The sequence below is a fragment of the Pyxicephalus adspersus genome, chromosome 1 (genome assembly GCF_032062135.1).
Source record: "Pyxicephalus adspersus chromosome 1, UCB_Pads_2.0, whole genome shotgun sequence".
NCBI classification, from domain to species: domain Eukaryota; kingdom Metazoa; phylum Chordata; class Amphibia; order Anura; family Pyxicephalidae; genus Pyxicephalus; species Pyxicephalus adspersus.
The window spans coordinates 21,689,550-21,715,887 of NC_092858.1; the positions used below are offsets into that span (position 1 = coordinate 21,689,550).

The 26,338-nt window shown below is 39.0% G+C and overlaps 2 protein-coding genes across 2 annotated transcripts in view; one reads left to right on the forward strand and one right to left on the reverse strand.

Annotated features, from left to right (window-relative positions):
• The window catches only part of CAB39L (calcium binding protein 39 like), a 60,919-nt gene extending 43,634 nt beyond the window's left edge, over positions 1 to 17,285 (reverse strand). The window contains exon 1 of the mRNA XM_072403599.1: positions 17,147 to 17,285. The gene's annotated coding sequence lies outside the window, so the exon portion shown is untranslated. The remainder of the gene's footprint in view (positions 1 to 17,146) is intronic.
• A 136-nt stretch (positions 17,286 to 17,421) lies between these two features.
• The window catches only part of SETDB2 (SET domain bifurcated histone lysine methyltransferase 2), a gene marked incomplete in the record, with an annotated part of 113,751 nt that continues 104,834 nt past the window's right edge, over positions 17,422 to 26,338 (forward strand). The window contains 4 exon segments of the mRNA XM_072398653.1: positions 17,422 to 17,631; positions 21,331 to 21,415; positions 22,677 to 22,802; positions 25,523 to 25,588. Of these exon segments, the coding sequence (XP_072254754.1) occupies positions 21,346 to 21,415; positions 22,677 to 22,802; positions 25,523 to 25,588 (262 nt within the window).

Sequence of the window (26,338 nt, forward strand, 5' to 3'; positions counted from 1 at the left end):
TTTCATCTGGGATATGTTTATTTCCCTAATGGTGGTGTATGTCTTTTTTTTAACCTAACTATGCAAATATGTAATTCTGTACACTAAAAATACCACAAATCCCTTCGCTGCAGCAAACAGCAACTCCCTTTGATCAAAGAAGGTGGCAAGGGAGGACTCTGTTTTGATTCATACTGTGTTATATTTAATGGCAAATATGTTGCCTGGAACGTAATAAAGCAAGACAATGGCTGAGCTTAACAGCCTGAATAGGAATTTAGTTGTTCAGATTTTTAATCAATTATGCTGTGGTTTCAGGAAATTGTGGAAACAATTAAAAATAGAGAACGTCAGCCAAGCAATGTGCTGCAGAGGCAATTAGGTGTAAATGAGCAGTGACTTCCAAAAATAAAAGGTCATTTAAATTGAGTGGATACGGTCTCTAGTACTAAAAGATTTTTTTTAGCCTAATGAGTAATATACCTAAACAGAGGCCAGGGTTAAAATGAACAATAGTGTCTCTGCTGCTGTAATAATTAAAAGAAGAGAAGTCTCCTCATGAGAACTAGATCCCCCACCATGTTTTTACACAGCTAACAGGATTTTACTGATGGTGCTTAAGGGCACAACTACTCTTAATATTACAGAATTCAAATAAAAAGTTCTCTTTACCCAATGCAACATAAGCAGTATGCTACATATGGCCACTTACTCCCCACTGCTCCAATCTGCTTGTGTCTGGGAAATACCCAGTTCTTAGGTATAGGTACTGCACATGGGAGACCATAATGCCCCCAGCACCCCACACTGGAGGACTTGATGACTTAGTAGCCAATAGCTGGGCATCTGCACTGCCACATGAGGCAATAAGAAGGATGTATAGCTGTGCAAGTTTCAACATGCCTAATGAGAAACATACGCAAAGGCTCCAGGTTATCAGGTAATAACCTTATAACTAATTTTCCAAGAATCTTCCAGGACTGCTTACTAGAGGGACGGCTATTCTCTCCAGGGAAAACTCCTGCTGATAATATAGCAAGACTGACAAACCTTAACCAGGTGAGAGCTACTTTTCATCATTGGATACTTAGAAAAGGAGTAATCAAGTAATAACTACAGTTTTCCCAAATCATCCTCAAGGATGAGTTACTGCAAAATTCATCATCTCAATGTTGCTAGTCCAAGTGGCCACTTCCCATAGACAGCACTGCTGTAGTTGCCCAATGGACCTTTAAGTTTGGAAAATTAAAGACATATATATCTCCTGGAACAAATTAGAGGACATGTAGCCTTAACTTGAAATAGTGAAATAAAGTACAGGTGAACCCTATGGAGCCCATTCAGCTAGGCAGAAGTCAGCCTTCCTAAAAGAGACAACTGATGTGTGAAAAGACTCATAAATAAACCAATATGCAGAAAAAAGATGAAATAAAAAGCTTTGGCAAACTGGCCTAGGAAAGATGGACAGGAAAGAAGAACACTTGAACACTCAAAAATAAACCCCCAATCCCTTTGTTCTACTGCAAAACAACAAAAAGTTTCACATGCAGGACAATCCCCTTTTTAATGTACAGTGCTGTTTAATTTGCTAGCCCTATATAAATATTTTATAATAATAATTAAAATGATATAATAAAATAATCTTGCCAGTAAAGTGTCTCATTTAGGTAATAAAACATAAAAACAGTCCCTTATGGATGAGCAAACAATGTTTCCTATGGGTTATTTAAATGTATGAACCAAATTCAAGTGCCATATTGGTTTTAGGGAAAATGAGCAGCGCTATATGGTACATTACCTATCCAAACGTCCCAATCAAGATGTGAGAAACAACAGACTCTGTACAAAATAGAAATTGTAAAAATCTGGCATCTGTTAGTACAGAGACAAAGTATGGAACACTTCGTACTACTAGGGTAGGATGACTTCTTAAGCAGAGCACTGATCCTTGTAGCAATCACAGATAGGGAAACGCTTTACCACTTAAAATCTGGGTTACAATAACCAAACCCTTAAAACCAGTAAACATAAAGCAGGATGAAGAAAAAAAGGCTACAGGTAAGGTTGTAGGAAAGAACCAGAGATGTAAAATAGTACAGAATTTTAGGTATTAGGCTTCCCTATTCCGGAGTCAGCACACATAGAATGGTTATAAGGAAATAAGGGGAAGCCAAGGAACCCTTGTCAAGCTATAGTTTGTGAAATTCCCATGGCCCACAGTACTACATTTCAGGTGACAAGATGGAGAGGTCTGACCTCTGCAGCTGACTCACTAGAAGAGAAACAAAAAAAACCAAAAGGTGGTTTCAGGTGAAAGCAAACTAAAAAATCTCGCAGGAGCTATCACTTTCAGTTTTTTAAACTCTCTGGCACTGTGTTCCCCACAGGAGGGGTAGCCATCTCTCTAGTGAATTGCCGTGGAGGAGGGTGTGGGAAACCTGTCATTACCTATGCATGGACAAAGTACAGGTTTAATTTATCAAACCATAAAGCGAATTATAGGCTTTAAAATACAATGTGTGCTGCATTGCATTCCCAGATACCACAGAGACATGCCGACAGTGAGTTAATGTGAAAGTACATTTAGCCATTTTACATTTATTATTTACTCAGAAGTAGAGCACTGCCATAGGGTCACAGTTTGACCCCTAACCTTAACATAATGCAAAAAATATACCCAACTTAAATTTAAAAATATGCAATGTTTGTGCACATTTCCTAATGGTTTGTCGCTTATAAAAACAATGAAAGTACATAAAAAAACAGTTTATCTTAGAAGAAATTCAGTGAGTACATTTTTGTAGGTAGCTGATAACACAATCTCTGCTTCACTGCAGTGCTCTCAGTTAGTATTGTCAGTCCTGCCTCAATTCTCCTCTTCTGAGCTACAAACATCCCTCTCAATAATGTATGACCTAGAGGGCGGTTAGCTGTAGTCTAGAAGAGAACTGAGACAGAACGGAATACACAGCTTGCAATTTCAGTGAAGAGAGGTAGCATTGTCCAATCACGTATTCAAGCATCCAAAAATTTACTGTATCTAACTGGTATGTGCCTAAAACAACACAACATGGGAGATGTGAATTTTTTTTTGCACAGAAATAGACTTCAAAGCAAAACTAGAGCCATTAATAATCATTTGTCTCCATTTCATGGCAGATGACACTATTTTCTTCCTTCTTTTCTTCTGCAATCTGCCAAGCTGGAAAGACGTAACTCCAAAGCAGGTGTGCAGGAGTTCATTCATTCCCAGCATGCGGAAGGGACATCGCCCCAGACAAGTAAAGTATTATGGTTCTGTTTATAGATTCTTCTACTGAAGTTAGGTAGAAAAAAAGTTCCTTCCCCTTTTATTTTTTACATTTTTTTTATAGATAAATAAAATCTTTATTCTACAAAAACTAAATGCATTTTTCATTATGTATTGTGAATTTTGGGCTTTCTAAAACTAGTTCTGAACTTTTATTATGCTGACTGGATCTATATGCTACGGTTTCTACTTGCGGAAGAGCAGGGGGCTGTGTCACATCTCTGAGTCATTCAGCTGATTCATTCAGCTAGTGATTCTTATATTAGATCTGTAGTCATGGGGCAGCAGTTAACTATTTATCTCAAACTTTGGTGTACCAGGCATGCACCCTTCTCCTACCTCTTGGCTGTCAAAAGGCAAATTTAAAATATTTTTTTTTTGTGTTTTTTTATGTTTTTGTAGGTAAACAATTACATTTATTCTTTTGCTTGCTTAAAGCCTGGTAAAACACATTAAGTCTGGATCTTGGTTACATGTACGGTGTTCTCCCTAGCCCTTTCTAGCCAGGCGCACCACCCCTACTTTCCAGTAATCACCTGGCTGATTTGGGGTTGTTAATTAAAAGTTGGCTCACAATACAGGGGCACTGGACTGTTTGGACATAATACAAAGATAATGGAAAATTCGAAAATACTAAGAAGATGGGCATGTTAAAGTGGAACTAAAGTGAAAACAAAATAAAAAAAAAAAAAAAAAAAAAAACACAAATCCCTTTAATCCTGCAGATCCCTCGATGGCTCCGGACCTTACATCGATCTGGTTCTGCGTCGTCCTATAATTCTTTATTGCCGCCTTCTCCCCTCTTCTGTTCCTCTTGCTACATCACTGCGCAGGTGAAAGATCGGGTGACGTGGCCACTGTGAAGAGGAAAAGAAAAAAAAAGCCGACCGCACTGTGCATGCATGAGATCAACATCTCTTTCCCCCTAGTGGAGAACATGCCCCTTTTGCGCATGCCCGAAATTGGGCATGCACAGAAGGAGCAGCCAGAGCCTCCTGAGATGCATTACGTAGGTATCCCGGAAAGCTCTGCTGCCAATCAAGACATAAAAGTGCTGCACTTAGAAAAAAAAAATTACACTTTTAATATACGTATAAGGGTTGTTTAGCCTTTTATGCAAATTAAATGATGGAATGCAATGAACAAAGAATCCCGTACCCCCTGTATTTTTGTCAGCTTTCTACCACCATCTAGCTAGAAAGCTGACAAAAATACGGGGGATTACTTAATTTCTATGACAATAACAACTGAGAACCATAAATTTGTCATGTGTTGCCCTGTCCACTACCCACTTCTTCCCACCCAGCTGTAAAAAAAAGTTCTGTTGGAGGGGGAGAACACCCTCCATGTATACCTATAGAAATAAACTATACATTCCATTTCCAAAAGAAGAATTTCACTCAAAGCTCATGTCCTCAAAGCTGTGTGGTATTCTGTACAAGATTCTATTTTAATCAAAACTGCTCTACACTTTTCATACAGGAAGCTTTGAAGGTACTTAACAAGATAATTCCATTATTTGACTTTAGCAAAGTAAAAAGGAGAACTCGTTTCAGATTTTCAATGGGTTATGTGGAGTTTCTTTCTATAAAGGTTACAGTCCCAAGTCTTTCCAGGCATGCTATACTGTTTCAGTCAGTTGATCTACAGACATTATTATTATGACATTTGACATTGTAGAGATATGATCAGCTAAAGATTTTCCACCCACCAGTCACAAAGACGGGAGAACTGGCAGTACCAACTCTTTTCTAAGAAATTACTCAGGAACCAAAGGCTAAGACTGATCAGAAAAAGGTCCAAGTGTGATCAAATTCTGGTGGAAGTCCTGGATCATCATTCTCTAAACAACACCTGTTATCAATGGCCAGTAAAATCCCTGTGCGAACTGTATTAGACAGTGTCAGAGAGGTACAGCATGCTGGGAGGTCATATCCTCCAACACATCCAGAAGTAGAAGCGGCTGGGCTAGAAAGAGACTCTTATGTCCTAAAATGACAATGTGACAAATTTTATTTTATCTTGTTTATGTTTTCTTTTGTACCCAACAGCATTCTACCCCAAAAGTGTTAGTCTAAAGATGTATTTTTCATTCTACTGACACTGCAGGTACATAACTGAAAGAGTTTGTCCATTCATGGCTATTTTAGCCAATATGGTATTCATTCAATATGGTTATGCAATTCTTAGGGTTATTGGCTGAAATGTCACCCAACAAGTTTCACCCAACCTTTCACAAAGAGTTTCAATGGCATGACCTACCCTAACATTCCCTATTCACTGATTCATACTTATCAAAAACTAAAGGCTCTTACAGTTTGTTTACATCTGAAGGTAGGACTCAATGGCCTCATAAAAGATTATGTTGCTTAATACGCAAATATAAGCAAGATAGAAGACAAGTGACCATCAGATGTGAAACCGTGGGACCAGGGCCCTTTGGTTCTTTGTACGTATGAATGTGGGTAAGTAAAAGTAAAGTGCACCAAAAACAATGCCTACATGTTATTCTGCCAATTGCTGTACAGTATGATAACTGCATCATCCTAGAAAACTGTCTAAAACATGAGATGTGACTGTTTAAAATACAGTAAGTATTTGAAAATTTCACCTTATCTGCTGTTATATGATAACCTAAAAATATGGCTTTTCCCATAACTTTCTGCAAAAGTGAATGTATATCTCCCCCATGGAGGACACAGACAGGAATAATAACAAAAACAAAGAGGCTCTACTAACCTTTTCACATTTGGCTTTAAATACTCCTATGCATGCATGCATGAACACAGTAAAACTGTTATGTTGTAGGGTTTTACTGCATATGTATTTCAAAAGTTATATTTTACCACATAATATTAAACAAAGAAACTTCATGCTCAAGTTAAATTTTTTTTTTTTTTACCAGTTCCTCCTCCTCCGCCATCAAAATTTATTTTAGGTGTCTTTCTTTGCAGGTAAATCATGGCTGGATGGAGGGGTGGTCAGGATACCGAACATAACTTTGTGAAAACACTTTTCCTCATAACTCTTCTCCAGAACCCCATCCCTGATACAATCAGTAAACTACCTCTTTGAGAGAGGTATGTAAATAACAAAGTCAGTATGGAGGAATGAGAGTTCATAAGAAGATTGTATTTGCATGCATATCAGGCCTAACTAGCAAAAAAGTAGTTCCATGGTAATAACAGGTAGACTTTAAGTGCTAACATATCACCAGCATGGAGTCTGACATGACCCATAAAGTCTCTCAAGATAAAACACTATCAAGTTTTGCAGAGGATATTGGGATTTGTCATTTACCAGTAGCACAGCATGGGACTGATGCATCAATATGTCCTCATTTAGAATTATTAATATTATTACACAGACGTGTATTTTGTTTTAAAGAATATTTGTAATCTTGTATAAGAACCTTTACAGGAGTATAATAGCTGAAGAAAAGAATAATGATTGCTGTCTGTACTAACAGTTTCAAATACCAACATCGTGATATATCAGCCCAGTGATGGGGTAGTATTACATTGACACTGTCCAGGTCAGAGAGACATTTGAATGAAAACAAAGCAGGTCAACCAATACACACAGAATATGACAGACAAAAAAAAAACATTTGTAAAGAAAACCTGTGCTGAAGGAAATATAGAGGTTGCATTGCTTAGCTCATCTGAAAATTGTAGGCTGTCTGGTTGTTACACTAATTGTAACTTGCTGACCTCCCTTACTGTACTCTTCTTCTTGATTGAGTCTTTTGAGTTTTGAGCGATGTACATACAGTGCCGCTCTGCTCTATGGAGGAGCGGCACCCTGCTGCGCTCTCTCCCCTTCACTTGTATTACAATGGTTCATGGATCGCCATGACAGATACATGAACGACTTTGGACGAGAGCACACACACCAGAGTCTCGTCCGCTACTATCCCTGAAGCGATGATCACACAAGAGTCATCTGATGTGTGTACGTAGCCTAACTCTTGCCTTTCCCAAACCCTATAGGCCCATTCATGTCTTTGCATTCCAATAACATGCAGTAAAGCTCTACTTTTTCCGCCCCTTACTGCACAGTACCAGAACCCTTGGTGCAGGCTGGGATTGGTGCAGAAACCATTCACTTCTTTTACCAAAACATGCTTTAAAATATGGCAACCAAAATCTCTGCTTTGTAATAAACAGCCAGTATCAAAAAGTGCTGAGTTGTAACAGCAAAAATACAAATTCTTCATCCCCCTGAAAGTCACGTGAAAATGCACTGAACAACAATACAAAGAGTTCTATTATTATTGAGCCTGTAAGCATTGCAGGGACTCGTCTCCCATGTGACATTGTACTACCTGATGAGTTTGGAACAAAGGGACATTGTTTTCTCTACTTAGAACATGAAAATGTGGATGGGAATATTGGATGTCCCAAGTGAAGGTATTAGAAAGTTATTTATAGAAATTTCCTGGTACAGTCAGAAAGGTTTAGAATCAGTGATTGAACCTATTATCATGTCTAAACTTTTAAAGGAAATGTGTTATTAATGCATTAATGCAACACAACATATTATACAGATACAACATAGTATCTTCTATGGACTACCTACAATGCTTTGCTTCAAATTCAGTATGATATCCTACCTTGAAATTAAAGTAAAGCTGTAAGTAAGCTGAAGGTAATCATGGATACTGGCCAAAACTATAGGGGTAGGCTTTACAGCGGTGCTTTCTCAACCAGAATTCCTCCAAAGTTTGCTAGGAGTTGCTAATAAGAGGTCAACTTTAGGGCTAAGCCTGACTTCTTAGGGTAAATTTTCCCAATCACCATTGCTTCAGATATTGCTATGAGTTCACAATTGGAAATTTGTGTATCTCAAATGACTAACACTAATGACATTAGTGTAGATATACCAAATGAGGGGATTCTTCCCACTGACTGGAAACACAATGAGTATTCCTCTCACTGACCCCAAATGTAAGAATCATTCTTCCAACTGACCAGCAAGCTATTGTGCAGTGAGCTGCAGTTATTAGCAAGGGTTCCCTGTGACCTGAAAACCATTTCTAGGGGTTCTTCAGTGGTAAAAAGGTTTTCAAAAGCTGCGTTAAGCTCCAACACTCTGTTGTTCCATTATGCAGTGAGGATGCTTTGACAATTTCCAAGAGCAACACTTATTTAAAAGTGGGATGGTAAATTGGTTGGGTTTTTACTATTTTACTTTTTGTTATCTCTTTTTAAAATATTTTTTATACTACAACAGATGTACAAAGTACAGCCCTTCTACATAGTTAGCCCATCCTTACCCTAAAGACAAGGAGCAAGCCGTGAGTAAAGTTAGCATAGTCATATATGACATTGAATATACTAAATCAGTGGCTGCCATTGAATAGTTTAGTTTGTCTATGTTTTAATAATACAATATTAAAAGGCTCTGCTGCCAAAAAAAAAGTATTTACCCCTAGCAACAGCATCGCTTACAAGTGGATTGGGACTGGTACAAGTTTGGGAGGTAAAAAACCATTGAATTGAGACTGGCAACATTTGCAGATTTTGTAACTGTAGCTAAACATGAATGACCTAGTGAACTTGCTATGTAGGTCCTTATAACAGCCTTTCATTGATTAGGCATAATACATTGCACACACCGGCTTGAATGACAGGTATTCATAGCAGTAGCTGGTTGGCGTCAGTGCAGCTTACTTCAAACAAGATGAGCTGTGTAAAATTCTTTTCATGAGAATGGACAGCCTGTGTACAGGTAGAGGCAGCATCTGTACATTAGGATCTAAGTTACAGTTCTGCATTTCTTATTCTGAAGGGAACATAGAATACATCACATTATGCCCTTCTTTAATAAGGCAAAACAAAGTCATAACATGTAGAAGCCCTGAAGCAACTACCTATGTTTTAGAACTGCTTTAGAATGAAAAAAGATGTGTCTAAATTGCTGTAGGTTGCTTCACTTCAGTGTAAGCCTTACCTTGCACAGTTGTGAAGGTTCATCTCCTATACTGAAATTGCTTACTCTGATTTAATCTTAATACCGTAAGCTTCTCACAGTGTGCATTACAAGTAATACAGCGTCCATGTAACTTCCCGGCTGAAGGACACCCATCATCATCTAGATATTTCTCCATTACCCTATTGTTCCTGGCCCATCCATTTTCATCCATTGGATTTCAGTTCTTTCACCTGTGGGGGCTTAGCATTGAATGCAAATGTTACTTGAGATGATCTGCATGCCCACATATTTTTAATATATCACACCACAATGCACATATGATTTACATCTGTGAATTAAAATTTATTAAACACAAAAGTTTTTTGTGGTTGAGGTGTCATTCAAATGAATCCCCATTTAAATGCAGGGAATCAGAATTTCCCTCAAACATTTCCTTGTGGGAATCAATGACTGTCAGATTTCCACAAGGGAATGTCTGATTCCCTGCTTTATAAATAGAGCTCTTAGAGGTATATTTATGAACATTTTCATAAAATAAGGATTCCATTAAAGTGCACAGTTAAGGGCTATTTTTAGATTACTGGTAATTGTGGTAACGGGGATGATTAAAAACTATTGAATAAATGTAAAGGTCGCTGTCAGGTGAAGATAATAATTAAATGGACTTAAAAGGTAATAACTTGACACTCAAATTGTACTTTAATGTAAATAACCTAGACATAGGCAAAAGTACTGCAAAGAAGAAATGTTACTGTTAAGTGTATGAGAATGTACAACAAATAAGAAAGGTCTGAATTATCTTATTTCATTGGTAGCTGTATTTCTCTTACTATAGAATTTTCTTTGCCTATGAACACTCACTAAGCTATTTAGACTAGCATTTGGTTCCCATATTTCCTCGTAAAATAAATGTAATTTACAAAACAAAACTCTGCAATTCATAGACAACTAGAAAAGGGATTGGAAGTGGAAGAGAGGGTTTGCACAACCTGCCAGCCACCCATCTACCACTATGCTATGCCCGACTTTTGCAGTAAATCTCAAATTTCCAGAAGCTAATTGCAGGGTCTGGGCATCGATTGTCTTTTCAACCTACTGCAAGAACAAACAGCAGGTTTGTGTCAATGGCTAGAACAAAAGGCAGGACTGTTGGAGATGGATGCACTTACATGTGGAACAGCACAATTTTATTATTATCCGGTATTTATATAGTGCCAACATATTATGCAGCGCTGTACAATGTCCAAAGTCATGTCACTAACCGACCCTCAAAGGGGCTCACAATCTATTGTCTCTATCATAGTCATAGTACAGTCGAAGGGCAATTTTAAGGGGGAGACAACTAACCTAACTGCATGTTTTTGGAATGTGGGAGGAAACCAAAGAAACCGAAGGAAACCCACACAGACACCCGCAGAACCCACAGACTTTATGCATATAGTGTCCTGGCCAAAATTTGAACCTGGGAGCTTGCGCTTAAAAGGCCAGAATGATAACCTCAGAGCCTTTGTGCTGCCCACTTCACAACCAAGCATATGAACAAGCTTCTTTTTTCAAATGTGATCATTTAGACCTCACCATATTACAGAAATGGAATGTACAAAGCCACTTTAGATACTCTCCTAATGCGTAACTAAACCCGCTATACTCACCTGGTCCATCACAGGGCACCTACTTCCTTCCTTGACTTCCTGAAATATGATCTTCGACCATTTTGATTGGCTTGACTGGGATGAAGTAACTAAAACAGAAGGTGAGTGGGAGTTCAATATTCCCGCAGTGTGCAGGGGAAGCCGGGATTGCCAGGTACCCTGCCAACCAAAGCTGAAGCTGCTCAGCTATTTTTTTCCCAGGGCTAACTTTCCCAGGACGATTAGGCAGGTAGGAAAGATTACTACAGAAGGGATATCGCCTGTCTGCAATAATGACCAGCCTGATCGTGCATTTACAAAACTGGAACTTTAGTTCAGCTTTAAGTAGGACAGGCATGGAAAGGAAATTATTCAGGTTGTTTGATTAAGATTAGATAATTTGTATAATAGTATCCCTCCCATCCTCAGAAACTGAGGCACAGCTATTAATAGGTTGTTTTTAACAGCATAAACAGGTCTGCAATTAAAAACTAAAAGAAGATTTTCATTTACAGTACAGTATTGCGTCCTAGTACAATGACTAAAATGTTTCGAAAAGGTGTGTCAGCCCATAAGGAAACCCATGAGCAAATGTTTTCTTGTGATTATAAAACAATATAAAGAAAATGCTGTGCTGAGTCACACCCATAACACACTCCATTGTTATACATTTAATACCCAGTACTGATGTCACATTGCTTTGTCACAATCACATGAACCTAGAGAGAAAGAAATATCAGATCCATTACACACTACACCGATACATTTATTTATTAAAGCCCTCCAAGATTGGAGAAGATAGACTATCATAGGAGAACCTGGGTGATCCAGCAAAAGACGAAACCAGCATAGCAATACAGCTAACTAAAGGTACTGCAGTTAGGGTTAAGGCTGGGTCTACATGGACGTTTTGTAAAAAGGCATGTAAACGTTCCTACTGCGTTTATAAGCGTTTTTATGCACTTATTCTAACGTTTTAAAACTTAATGCTTAAAACTTAAATGCTGGAAAAAGCTGAAAAACATCTATGCCGCGTTTATCCGCGTTTTACCGCGATTCTACAAGCGCTTTAGCACTTGGTAGAAATGCAAACTGTAACCCTGGGCAGTGATTTCTGCAAGTACAGGAAGTACATACATCCCTGCATACATGTGATAATGTGATCATGCAACAGTACAGTGACAAATGTAACAGTATACACAGAATAGAGTGAAAAGAGTGCAAAGTGAAGCACAATTAAAGACAATGACTACACACAAGTGATAATGAATGACATCATTTGCAGATGTGAAAAGCACCAAAAGCAAACACAATGGCAGACAATCTTCACACGTGCCAGGCATAGGTGTTAATTTTTAACAGCATAGTACATGTAATTAATCATGCATGACACATGGAATACTGACACAGGACACAGGCCATTGTTAAAACGTTTGTAAAAGCCTCCATTGAAAGCAATGGAAGCTTTTTTATTGACAATTTCTAGCATGCATAAACGCAGGAAAACGCTCCCATTAAAATCAATGGACACGTTTTCCCGCGATTTCCCACGTTTTCCTGCGATTTACCAGCGTTTTAATTTTTTAAACGTTGCAAGCAACGTTTAAAATAAAGCTCAAAAACGTGCCTGAAGGAAACGTCCTGGTGTAGATTAGCCCATTGGAATGCATGGGGACTTCAAACAAGGGCTTTAAAAGCCTCAGGTTAAACGCTGGGGAAACAGTCCGTGTAGACTAAGCCTTATATAGTTTTCATAAAGTTAGGATACTTTGTATAATCTGCTGGAATCATCTCTCGGCTTGCTCTGCTCCTTCTTCCTATCATTATAATTGCATGCAGCACACCCGAGAAAGTCCCATTCTTTCTCCTCCATGTCTGAGTGCTCCTGCATAAATGATACCAAAATCAAGAAAGTTCAGTAGTTGGATTCCAAATATATTTTATTATGGAAAGAAAGTTGAATTGCCTTGTGTCTATTGTTTTTGCCTGGAGTTAAATTAGGTACCCTGTTTCCCCGATTATAAGGCACTGTCTTATATTTTTTGAAATGCCAAAATATGCCCTGGTTCTTATTTTCAGGGGATGTCTTATTTTTCCATGAAGAAGACTACAGTACACATTTTTTGTTGAAAGTCACTCATGATCACTCATGTTCCATTGATTGTCCCCTTCTGATCACTTACCCGTAATTAAGTGCAGGGATCTCCGTTAGGGCAGGGATCAGCAGCTTGCTTCCTTGTTCAGAATCGCGGGGGCACGTGTGCAGGCTTTTTACTTTCAGTTTGGCTCAGGAATAGACACGCCCTGCAGCCAGCATCAAAGACACACACGCTGCAGCCAGCATAAAGGACACACACGCAGGATCAGATATCTGGAGCTGTCTTATAAACGGGTGAGTGTCTTATTTTAATTATTTTTTTAAAAATCGGGGGTGGCTTACTTAATGGGGATGTCCTAAAATCGGGGAAACACGGTATATTCTCCTGCTTTTGGAAAACATAAAGAGTATCCTTAAAATAATAAACATTTGAACTGACACAAATTTTTAAATGCTCAGTCTTCACGTTCATTCAGGATTCAATACTTTGTATATATGTGGCCTGGAATGTGTATGCTGCAGTCAGCTAAATCTAATCTTCCACCCTGAATACCTGTTGCTTTTCAGATATTCTGTGATATTAAACCCAGCGGCAGGGTTATCTCTGTGCCTACAATATAGAGAAAATTCATAATACCCTGTACAGCAAACACTCTGCAATATTCTGGCAGAATGCCCAGGGCACATTGTCTAAACCACCGGAAGGACCAAGTATTGTAATCTCATCATCAGATACATCACATGCCACTCTGCAAATATACACACTGACAGGACTAGCTTGTTCACAAATCAAACCGCACCCTTCATTTATGCGAACGCACAGAAAATAAAAAAAGGAAATCCATGCACATCCTTCTCTGGAAACCTAAAGGATCCATATAGCACTTTCTATACATCACTAAAATTCTGCATGTTACTAATGAAATTATTGTGAACTGACTGTAGGTGATTTATCCAGCCAGAGTTTAGTCACAAGTTAAACTTTCTATATACATAAAATTGCACATGCCATTATTCCTGGCCTTCTAATAGCTTTATGAGCTCTTAAATCTATGATATCTGGCAAATAACTACAACGGTTTAGGTTAAGACAGCCACGTAATGCAGCATTGCGAAAAGTGCATCATTCTATGAGGATTCATTACCAGCAACAAACCATATTTAAAGAACCAAGAGTAGTGAAAAAATAACTTCTTGCTTTCTCTGGAGTACAGTACAGGATGAGATGCTATACATATTAAAAAAAAAAATATATATATATATATAGCGAGAGAGAGAGAGAGAGAGAGAGAGAGAGAGAGAGAGAGAGAGAGAGAGAGATTGATTCTATACATATATAATACATATTAGGAAAATCTAAAGAGTGGCAAAGGGGTGATGACCCTTGTTTTTTATTGCTGCTGGTGAGAATAATACCCTTGATTTGTCATGGTGACTGCTGGTTACCAAAATTGAAGGAAGATGAGAAATGGATGGGAAATCTTTCACTTGTACACTTGTTTCAGCACAAAAGGAAAACGTAGAATGTGATTTTAAATAGTTTACCTCATGCGTCTATGGGACAAGATGAGATGAAGACAAGCTTCCAAAAAAGGAAAACACAACAACTAAAGTTTTGGAGCCACCATACCTCTGTCAATGTGCCACCATACCACCAAAACATTATCTACTTGTCAACATTTCAGCTAAAAAATAAAGAATACGGTTGGACAATAATTGTAAAAGAAAACCTTTAAAAATACTTAAAATCACTTCAATGACAAGATCAGTCAAAGGCTTCCTCAGAAATGATGTCTCCTGGACAGGCAGGGGGAAATTGACATGTTGGCATTGCAGCGTTAATCAATCCTTTAGGATCAAAGGCAATATTTTCATCCCTAATAACACCCAAAAAATTAGTAGCAGGGAGAACAAAGCTATTCCTTTCTATAGCTAACATTGTAAGGTACACAATAGTCTGTACCAACACATACACAGGCCACTTACAGACCAGCAAAATGCTAGTATGGACACTGTGAATAGCTAATGCATGGTGTTTGGGTTTGTTGTAATTAGGACCATCCACTGGTGTCAAAGGTTCAAGCTTAGCCCAGTCATCGGAACCACCTGGTCCATATAGACTATTGGGCTCTTTATCTCAGAAACATGTCACCTTAGAAGGGGCACCACCCATCCTAATGAGATTGGGTAAGCAGCCGGTGACCGTCCACTATCCCTAAATCCATAGGTGACCTTTTACCATACTTGGGTCCATTGGTGACTGAACCAACAGGAGGTGACCTCCCACCATCCCTGGTTCTATAGGTTAATTGGCAAGCAGGAGGTGACCTCCCACTGTCCCTAAGTCCATATGTGATAGAGTGAGCAAAAGATTACCTCCCACCATCCCTAAATCAATAGGTGATTGGACAAGCATCTCTTTCTTGCACTGTTTCACCTTTTGGAATATTAAAAAAAAAATGAATAATTTGATCTTGAGTACCAAATTCCTATGGGGTCTTTGTGTAATTGTGCACAGAGCTGCATTGTACTTCTACTACCCATAGGCTTAGTTTTATATTTACTAATAATATGCTCGAGATTGAATCTTGTGTGTATCCAACATAAATCTGTGCATCTATTCCCCACTGACCTCCAATAAATTCATTTTAGCAGAGGTTTTCAGAGGCTTGAAAATTATTTGAATAGTTTCTCAGGGGTAAAAAGACTGGGTAAGGCTAGTTTCTGAGGGTATCCCCCACTAGTGGCAGTAGGTGGTATTTCAGGCTGAAGTCTGTGCTATAGTAGTGTGTTACTGTACTCAGTGAATCAGTTTGTGTCCCTGTTTCCAAACAACCAGGGACCCCCTTTGCATGACATGTGTATGTATGTATCACTGGTTGGCCTTTGCAGCGCTGGGTCCCAGGTTGGAATCACGGCTAGGACACTATCTGCAAGGAGCTTGTATGCCCCACAAACCTTGCTTGCACTTACATACAATGGACCTGATTTAATAAAGCTCTCCAGAACCATTTATTCCAGGTTTGATGGATCCCCCAGGTTCTCCCAGGTTAGTCTATGTTCTCCCATCTTGGAGTGCTTTAATAAATCAGGTGTGCTCACATAGATCTGCAGTTGCTACAGTGGCTCTGAACATCCACATGCCTGCACAGTATGCCCAAGTTCTACAGGGCCATGCTCACCTTTCCTTAGTTTCATACTGTGTGAACCTATGCTGAATTACCTAGCAGCAGATATACTACAGATGCGTCCGTTAGTTTCCTAAGAGTGTTCTACATGATCTGCACATGCGTGTTCCAGAGAGCATGCTTCTCCAACCTGTCTTTAGTCCCTAATGGGGGCAAATGGGCAAGAGTGGCTACAACAGATTTCCATGGGGCCAGGGCATTGTAGCCACCCAGAAAATAGAAGCAGAGGGAAGATAATATAAGTACAGTACTGCATGCAGAACACATTGTAAAGGCTTAGGTCAGCAGCTCTAGATTTGAAGGATTACAGGTAGCTCCCGGATTAGGGACATCGGACATACAGACACCTAAATACGAGCTGGGCTTCCCTGCTTGCTGTGTGCAGAACGGAGGCTTGAAGGGGGGAGGGGTGGTTTGCATGACTTGCAGAAGAAATCTTTTGCTAAACACAGTTGAGGTTGTGGGTGATCTCAGGGTGTGAGCTCTTTCTGCACCCTCTTGTAACTCTTTAGTGACCAAGACAAGCTCTGCAGTTGTTTCATTGTACATATCAAAGCACAGCTTGCTCCAGAAGTTAATAAATGTCAAGGCTCCATAAAGATTGTTTGCTTTGTTTGTGATTGGCTCACAGGGAGCGTTTTATACATCACATTGCCTAATAATATGTTGAGACAAACATCTGTCCTAATTGTGTATATTAAAATAATGTACCTGTTCCAACTTACATACAAATTCAACTTAAGAACAAACCCCATCTGGTATGTAACCCGGGGACTGCCTGTATTACCACTTTAAAGTACGTTTTATGTCTCTATGCTATGACGAAGGAATTCTCCAAGTCAAGTTCCAGCCACAGGTTGTTGTCAGCGGCTCCCAGGCCTGAACGGGTCAGGATAATTTCCAGTCCTGTCATAGCCCTGACTGTACACACATGACCCCCTGGCCCTGACACACAAACACTTCCATACATGAATACAATGTAACAGACATGAAAAGCACAAACCTGCCCGTGACCACCGCTGTGTGCTGCTCTCTCCTCACTCCCACCTCTCGTGTCAGGAAGAGCCGGCACTTCCGTACTGGGCAGCCCAGCTGTGACACTGCTCCGATGCCATGGTAACAGCCATGAGTGACACGAAGGAGGAGCGGAGAGGGGCGGAACTAATACGCTATAAACAAAACAAAACTTTATTGAGAACGTGACACGTGCGGCAGGTCCAGTCAGCTGCTGGAGAACTGATAGCTGAGGAGGACTTCCGGGTGTGAATGGACACCTGTGCCACACGCAATATGGCGGCCAGGATGTGAGTTGAAGACAATGGTTGGAAAGTTTGGTTCCGGGTTCGTAGTGGCGGATATTTTATCACCGATGGATGCTTTTGTTTCGGTGTGTTCGGCTCTCCATTCGCTGCCACAGCAGGTTTTCTTAAAGGGACAACTGCAGAGAAAACTACTGAATTCCGGTATCTGCATAGGCAGTACTATCATGTTTGTATTTACTATTTTCTCTTTATGTTTACCAAGCTATTAATTATATTTTAACCTTTTTTGATGAGCTGGAGCTGCTTTGGATAATGACTGGGTTTGGATATACTAGAGGACCTCTGGTTCTTCAACAGTTACATTTTATTTATATGGTTTATATTATTATTATTGATAAAAAGTATGTGTATAGCGCCAACATATTATGCAGCGCTGTACATTAAATAGGGGTTACAGATACAGACAGTGCCCCAAAGAGCTTACAATCTAGGAAGTGGGGGAAGTTTCTCACATCCTAAAAAGTTATAAAATAGCAATGAGGTTTTTGTTTTTTACATTCCAGCTCAATCTTAGGCAAGCGCAGAAGGAGCAGCCCACAGCGTCCTGGAGTATGTGACGGGTTTCCCATTCAGTCGTTACCGCCATGGTGTTACGTTATATTTAAAAACAATAATATAATGTTAAAAATGTATAATTAAAAAAAAAAACACTTGCCTTTATTTCCGCAGAGCCCTCGTCACTCCACAGCCAGGTTTCATCAATCCCATGCTGTCTTGGATTCTTTCTTCATTGCAGCGGGGGGCAAGCAGTAGGGGACACTTCTTCCTTCGCTTTTTTTTTTCCACCCAATCACACGCCTGCACAGCGCGAAAAGGTGGTGGCCCCCAGCAATTTCTCTGCACCAGGATGAAGGAGGATTCCAGGACAGCACGGGACTGACTTCAAGTCAGTCAAGTGTGGAGGGATCGGGGGCTCTGTGGAAGTGAAGGTAAGTGGTGTTTATTTTTTTACAGTTCCATTTTAAGTCACCCAATCCTGCACTATCCAAGATCAGGTGACATTTCTTCCTCAAAAAAGTGAGGATCTCGCTGTGTATGTGTGAGTTAAGCACTTTGTTTACATTGTGGGGGCGCAGAAGGAGCAGCCTAAAGCCTCCTGGGATATGTGATGTATATATCCCAGGAAGCTTTGGGTTTTTTATGACAGAAGGGGAGAGGTCCTCCCCTTCAATACAACAAAAAAGTGTTTAACCCCCATAGCGGTAATCCCGAGGGTGGATTTTATTTGCAAACACTCGGGGTAACTTTAGAAGCCCCCCTTACCTTTGCCCCGCGCTCCAGCGGCTATCTAATGGTCCGGCTGTGATGCCATTTCTGAATGCCCTGCATTGTGCATCACATCTATCTGCTGATGCGAGCAGCAATAGTAAATTCTGGGGGGTGGTGCAAGTGGGAAATCAGAAGGTCTGCATTGTGCTGTGCATCTCCCTGCTGATTCGAGCAGCAGTAGCAGCGTCAGTGGATGCCGGTGAGGCGGGCGGGTATTCGGAGGGTGTGGCCGGGTGGGAAATTTAAAAGCAGATTACAATGTAATCTGCTTTTAAATGGTTATTACAGTAAAAAACACCACACAACATATAATAAAAATAAAAGTACACATTTTAGTGCACCAAACATCATTGCCCAGTGCCCTGATTTAGGATCACTTTTTGCATCAAAAAACTGACAGAATTAGAACGCTAGGGGGGCTTAATAACTTTTTCGTTTTATCAAAAAAGTTATTCAGCATTTTTAGAATGCTGAAAATGTGATGATTGGTCAGCTTTAGGTGAATGAAGGCAGCTCTGTTTTGTGACCAGCCTCTCCTCCAATCACAGAGTGTTTTTGCACTCTGCAGCCAGTTCCACATTGCAGCCTGTATTTTATAGATGTTGATTCTGCAGCATATGCAACTCCTGTGAGTGCATTGCAATGAACTGTACCACAGCACACCAATGCAGGTAACACGTACAGTGCTATGATTGAGCTCTCTTTTACTAAATACGCATTAACTATACAGGTAACTGAATGCAATTGCAATCCGGTCCTACCTGTCCCCAGAGACCACCAAACTCTTTGTACACGCTCCTATCATTTCCTGTCTGGACTACTGTAACCTCCTCCTCTCTGGTATTCCACTTACCTGACTCTCTCCTCTACAATCTATCATGAATGCTGCAGCCGGACTCATCCATCCTTCCCACCACTCTTTTTTTTTTGCTGCCTCTCTTTGTAGTTCTCTTCATTTGCTTCTATTTTACATTAGAATCAAATTAAATTTGCCTTCAAAGCCCTTCTGACTTGGTAAAAAAAATACTCCCCAGCCGCTCTCTTCGCACTTATAACCTCATCACACGCACAGCTCCAAGATTTTTCTGGGGCTGCCCCAACTCTCGTCCTATTCGGCTTGCTTCTACTTTCTGCTCATTTAAAAGAACCCTCAAAAAACATTTTTTCAAACTTGCATACCTGTCTTCTTCTGTCTTTTGAAACCCTCACTACTCACCACCATTCCCTATCCCCCCTCCTATTGTGTGATAGTTCCCCCACCTACTAGATTGTAAGCTCTTCGGGGCAGGGTCCTCTCCTCTTCCTGTGTCACTGTCTGTATCTGTCTGTCATTTACAACCCCTATTTAATGTACAACGCTGCGTAATATGTTGGCGCTATATAAATCCTGTTTAATATTGATAATATTTGGTTGCCATGGGTTTCTGTACATGGTTTCTTTTTTTGCTCCAATCTTTTATCATATAGTTTCCTGGTGCAGATGTCGTCTGCATGTGAATGTACTTCATGTTTCATGCCCTTCTCTTCCACACCTTCTGTAGAACACCAAAGGAATGAGGACTTTATTTAAAAAAACCAGATACATATCACTAGTAGACATAGGTAGACATGGGACAGTTCACCAAGGTTGCATATAGGGATTTATAATTGTTACTTTGAAAAAGTGACTGTTATTTTCAGTTATCAATGAAATTGTAAAATAAACTGCTCCTAACTGCTCCCATTCAACTAAATGTGTAGCAGTTGGGAACTGCTTTGTGCAAGTGGTTGTGATGGATTGCTGAATGCAACATGTTGTTTGTGGCTGCCTTAAAGCAACCAGCTGCTTCTATTCACTTTAAATGAACAACCTTCATCCGCAGCTCACTACAGGTGGAAAGCAGTTTAGGTTTCCATTTTTTATACATCAACTCCCTCAAAATATTGAACCCATGCAAACCTCAACTGCATAACACAAAAGTGGAGTGTGATTGAGGATGAATCGGAGTTGGCACAACAACCTTGGGTTCACACCTCACAGTATTGAAAAGTGGGGTGCCCAGGAACTGCTAATAGGCAGAAAATAAAAGTACTTGTACTTCTTTAAAAGCTTTGTAAAATGTGCGTGTGGTCTGTAGGTGAGGAGTCCACATTTTGTAGAGCTTATAATGCTTCCGAACATATCTGTCCTTAACATTTGAACAGGCTTTGGTTTATTTCAAGTGAGCTTTCCCATACCAGTCTACTAGCATTGCAAAATTTAAATAAATCAATGCAGAAAATGGTAAACCACGGGTCAAATGCACCTGTACTAATATTTTCAGATGTGTCCTAATCAAAAGTCAAACATGGCATACACACCAGGCCAAAGCCATCTCACTCCAAATCTGGCATTAGGAGTCATCGTGCCCTAGAGGGTCCCACACTGCAGAGATACAGCTATAAGACAAAAAATTGCACTTCAACTATTTTTTTTTTTTTTTATTGGGAAATAATTAAAATTTTCTTATTATAGTACTGTTCAGGCACAGTTCCCTTTAGAACTGCAAATGCTTTGCTTTATAGAATACAATTCATATATTATGAGCTACTCTCATTTGTTTTTATATCATTTCAGGTATGATGAGAAGAAATGAAACACATGGACACTGTGGCTGATGCTTTTGATGTGTCTCCTGATTTTGCAGAAAACATTTCTGTCCGTAAGTATTCCATTTTTGTTGCTCAGCATATAAGCTTACCTGAGAAAATGGCAACTCTTGGTCCGGATGTCATTGACAATAGTGAAAATCACTGGGTTAGGAAAAGCTGACAGCACTTTAGGGGTATTTCAGCATTTTTAATTAGATCTGTCTCTCTGTATTTGTGTGCTGCATCCCAATTATTACTGAGAAATCACACTGGGGGTGAGGAGGAGACCTCTGATTACTGGTGGGGGAATATTAAAGAAGAACGAGGAATTTGGCTGCACAGATCCACAGAATGAATAAAGCAAGGAGCTCCTTCCATTAGGGTGCTTACAATTAACAATCATACTATCTTTTGGCAATGCTGCTAATTTTGAATTTCCTTTTTTTAATTGGCTCAAATGAACAGGAAACAGAACATCTTATGACCCCATACAGTGCCAGCATGCGTTTCATGAGGTACTTTGCCTAAATTGTATTTCCTTATAGTAATAATAGGATTTGATCTTTCACTTATCTGCACAGTTTTTCCTGCACTCAAATTTCCTCCCACATCCCAAAAACATGCAGTTAGGTTAATTGGCTTCAACTCAAAATTGACCTTTGACTATATTAATGGCATATGACTATGGTAGGGACATTGGAACCCCTTCTGAGAGACCATTTATAAAGCTCTGTGTAATACGTCAACACTATATAAATACATTTAAATTAACTAGGATCTACTGTAGAAAATTTGGGTTGTTGTTTCCCAAAATGTACACTCAATGAAGCACATCACAATTTAAACTTTAATAGTCCTCTACTTTAACTAATATTTCTTCAATTTGATACAAATTGGTACAGATGGGTCCCCAGAAAAAGGAGTAGCTGTCTGGTTTCTCAAAGGAGAGTATAAAATAGATACATAGATATTTTTCCCTATTCACTATTTTAGATTAAGTTTGTGGATCCAGTGAATCTGTTTAGTACTTGGGTTCTTCAAGTTTTCTTCCTAACTTGACTGATGACATAGTATAGCAAAAGTATGCTGCTAAACGTTTTGTCCCCAGGCAGAGGCAGAGATCATCACAAATGTTGACAGATCTTTTTACTGTCCTCTGATTCCATTAGAGAAGTGTGTGGGGGGTAGGAATTTCCTTCTAATTTCTGTCTCTGTGACAACAGGACAAGAAATGAGTATAAAGGGTGTCACAAGCATGGGCATGATTAACAAAAAAGTTTTTTACTCTCTCCAATTTAATTATAATAACAATATATCTTTTTGTTTTTGAAGGTAAAGCAAAATCATTTTGGCAAGCTCAGCAAGCACAGGGGAAGGTTGACTTCATTTTTAAACAAGCAGAAAAGAAATTAAAACTGCTGTGGCAGAAAGTCAAAGATGGGTCAGCAACTGACAAAGGTAGGTTAGCAAACCATTTACAGCAAGTATTCGATACAGTCATTTTACTTTTATAGTGCTTCAGTTAATTTCCTAACTAGAACTTGGGACCCTCATTTAAAAAAGTAAACTGGAAGAGCTGGAAAACTGATTTCTGAACCTTTACCCCTAGGCATTCATTATGGGGTTCACTTCATTCAGTACTCTTATTCTTGCTGTATAAGTAGAGATTTGTGTTGTCTGTGGCCATGTAGGTATTCAGGGTATTTGGTGGAGGTTGTAGTTACTGAAATGAAAATGACATAGTTGTATTACACAGTATGTATATTTCTCCAGACTGAGGGGGTGACATACCGCTCGCATTGTAGTATGAAATTCACCCTTCCTCAGTAACGGCTAGCACCCATTTGCTGCCTGACCCCACTACTGACAACCATATCACTATGTGATGATTTCATCCCAGTAAACTCTAGACTTTTCACCCTCACCTTCTTGCCTACTTTGCTGGCTTCTCACTTCTACTTCCCAATGCATTAGTCACCAATGGTCCCCCCTCTTATGCTGTAATGTTCACCTGTGGCCGCCTCCTCCACTTTTCAGAAAAATTAAAGAGGTGGTATTACAAATTTTTGCACTTCAACTAATTGAATATTACTGTAAAAAATATTGCTATTTAAATGACAAGTTATGCAGAAACATTGCACACTTTTTTTATTGCCAATGCAAACAATTAATGGCTTAAATGAGCCACCTCACAAGTTGTCCTACCCATTTATAGCTTCTATATATTTTTTAAAATTATTAGGAGGTGTATGAACATAAACAGTTCATCATTTTTATTATGATATTCAACTATACATGTGATTGAGTACAACTGACTACTCAGGTCTTGCAATTGGACAACTTCATTTGATAGCATTGGTGAAGTTTTCCAGCTGCCACCTGATTGGCGGAACGCTTTGGCATGAATAAAGGATCCATACATCTATTATAACATCCTGTGTGCATAGTGATTGTTAGATTGGACAGCAAGATAAGTGGTGTTACGTCACTTGAAATATATGGAATTTCAGACCTGAAATGTAACAACTACAGCAGGGGTGTCAAACTCAAATACACAGTGGGCCAAAATTAAAAACTTATACAAAGTCGCGGGCCAACCTTGAAATTTATTGAAAAAAAGTGAGGAAGTTTTTCCTTCTCATTAGATATAAAACCTTTTCATATGGAAACAAAGAGGTTTTGCTTCACATTTAATCTGGAACAAGCCTATGTTGGAGAAAATAACAAAGAAGCAAAGACAGGGTTTTTTGGGCATATATTAGGTATATTTTTTACTAAAAGTACAGTGAATAAAATGATAACAGTCAATTCATAGAAAACATTAGTGAAAGTGTATAATCAAAACACAATTTTGGTGAGGCATTCCCAGATGTTATATTACTAGAGATATGCTTTACTTTCTAGACATTTAATAACTGACTAAATGGTTGCAACAGTTTTATATATGCTCCAAAAACTCTGAGCCTACGTGTTTCGCCATTGGGCTTCATCAGGGGGTACAAACAGAGACTGTCAGAGCAACTGTGTAACAAAACACAATAAGAAAAAATCAGTAAGAAAACAATATAGTAATAATAATATACATAAATATAGCAATTATGACAGTGTACATGATTGGATACAGGATAATACGGGTTAAAAAAATATGCAACAATGTAATAATCGATGTGTGGAGTCAAAATGAAATTGTAATTCACGATCACATAACAAACTTCAAGAATAATATTGAAGATAATCCTGAACACATGTTCTAACATTGTATGGAAAAAGTCATAAAACAAAAAATAGTATCAAAGTTCATGATTACTTCGCAAGGTCTAATGAAGCCAGATGAGATCGACTAGTGTTTTTGGAATAATAATAGTATTTAAATCACTCAACAATCCATATATGTAAATCTCTGTGTGTCTATATGACATATAAGTGTATATTTCTTAACTTCTTAGAAATGTTCATATTATCAATGTATGTATTGATATAACTCCTTTGAGAGATATTTGAACTTACTACTTAATTGAAGAGAACACAGATCTCCTCTCAATGGAAAGAAATTGCTGAAAAAGACATTTACAGAAGCCTTCAGCCCCAACTTGCTTAATGATATAGAAGTAAGACGGTTCCAAGGTGGTTAGTACTGAGATTGGATCACTGTTAATATTGTCCAAGAATGAGGGCAATTAACAGTTAAGAATGTACCAATCCATAAACATGTGATATACAGGTTAACAGCAACATAAAAACTGGTATTATGTAATGATAAATAATATGTACTGGGGGCTTAGAAAGACAGGAAAATAAAAGTGGCTAAATCTCCATCCCGCCGCGGGAACTCCCTCTTTATTGAAATAGTGCCGCTACTACAAATCCCAGCATTACTTATGTCATTAAAACAGTCTAATGTGGGGCCACGCATAGGCAGAGAGCCTGCTGGTGTACAGACGCGTGTGATGCTGGGAACTGTAGTAGTGGCGCTATTTTAATGCAGCAGCGGGCCAGCTGCAATTCATTTTTAAGATTCCTTTGGGGGCTAAAATAAAGGACGTTGCGGGACAGATTTGGCCCTTGGCATCCCTGAACTACAGTAAACACATCAAGTTAAAATTTATGTTTAATAAAGTCTGTAGTTATGTATTTTCCTTTAAACTATTTAAAGTGATTTCTGGTGTTTGTTTGTTTAGAATACACAAGTGCCTACCTGTTGGTAAATGAAGATGGTTTACAAACTCAAGAATCTTATGACTGCAGTAAGTAAGCACTTGTATGCCTTTGCATTACAGTAACCGTTTCACTGGCTTTGTAGCCTAGCACCACAGCCTATTAGAAACAAGAAATCTATAATGCTGCACCTAAACCTGTCTTGGCATTCCTACTTTCTTTAGATCAGCCTTTCTCTGTATTTAAAAAAATTAGCAAAAATAAAGGAAACCACATCTATAATTACTGTATTCACAGCTCACCGTATATATTAACATGGGGGATAGTGTAAAGATTGCTTCTTATATTGCAGGCTGGTGGGAAGAATATCATCCTTACAGATAGCAAAAAAAGATCATTGGTATCTATTAAATTTAGTCAAGAGGCACAAATTGTTCATTGCTCAATGAATCCCTAGCAACTTTCGGAGAAACACTGTTTTTAGATTTTTTATTTTGTGTTTGACAAATAAACATAAGCATAGTAATGCATACCTAGAAAGATTTAAGCTAAAAGAGAGCATGTCAGGATCGAATGTTTGTGTGTGTGTTTTTATAAATTCAGGTTTTGTGGCGTCATCCTTGTTCTTGTTTTGTTTTTTAAAAGCACCCATCTTTGGGCTTGTCTTCACTTGAAATTTGGCAGCATGATGATACAGCTGGTGCCTCCAAGTGTCTGTACACAGCTTTAGTTTCTTTTTCGGGCAACTCAGAATTCACAGCACATGGTACACTCTTTTATGAAAGCATTATACTTCCACTGTATGTTGCTCCCATCTAGCACACCTAAAATCTAGACAG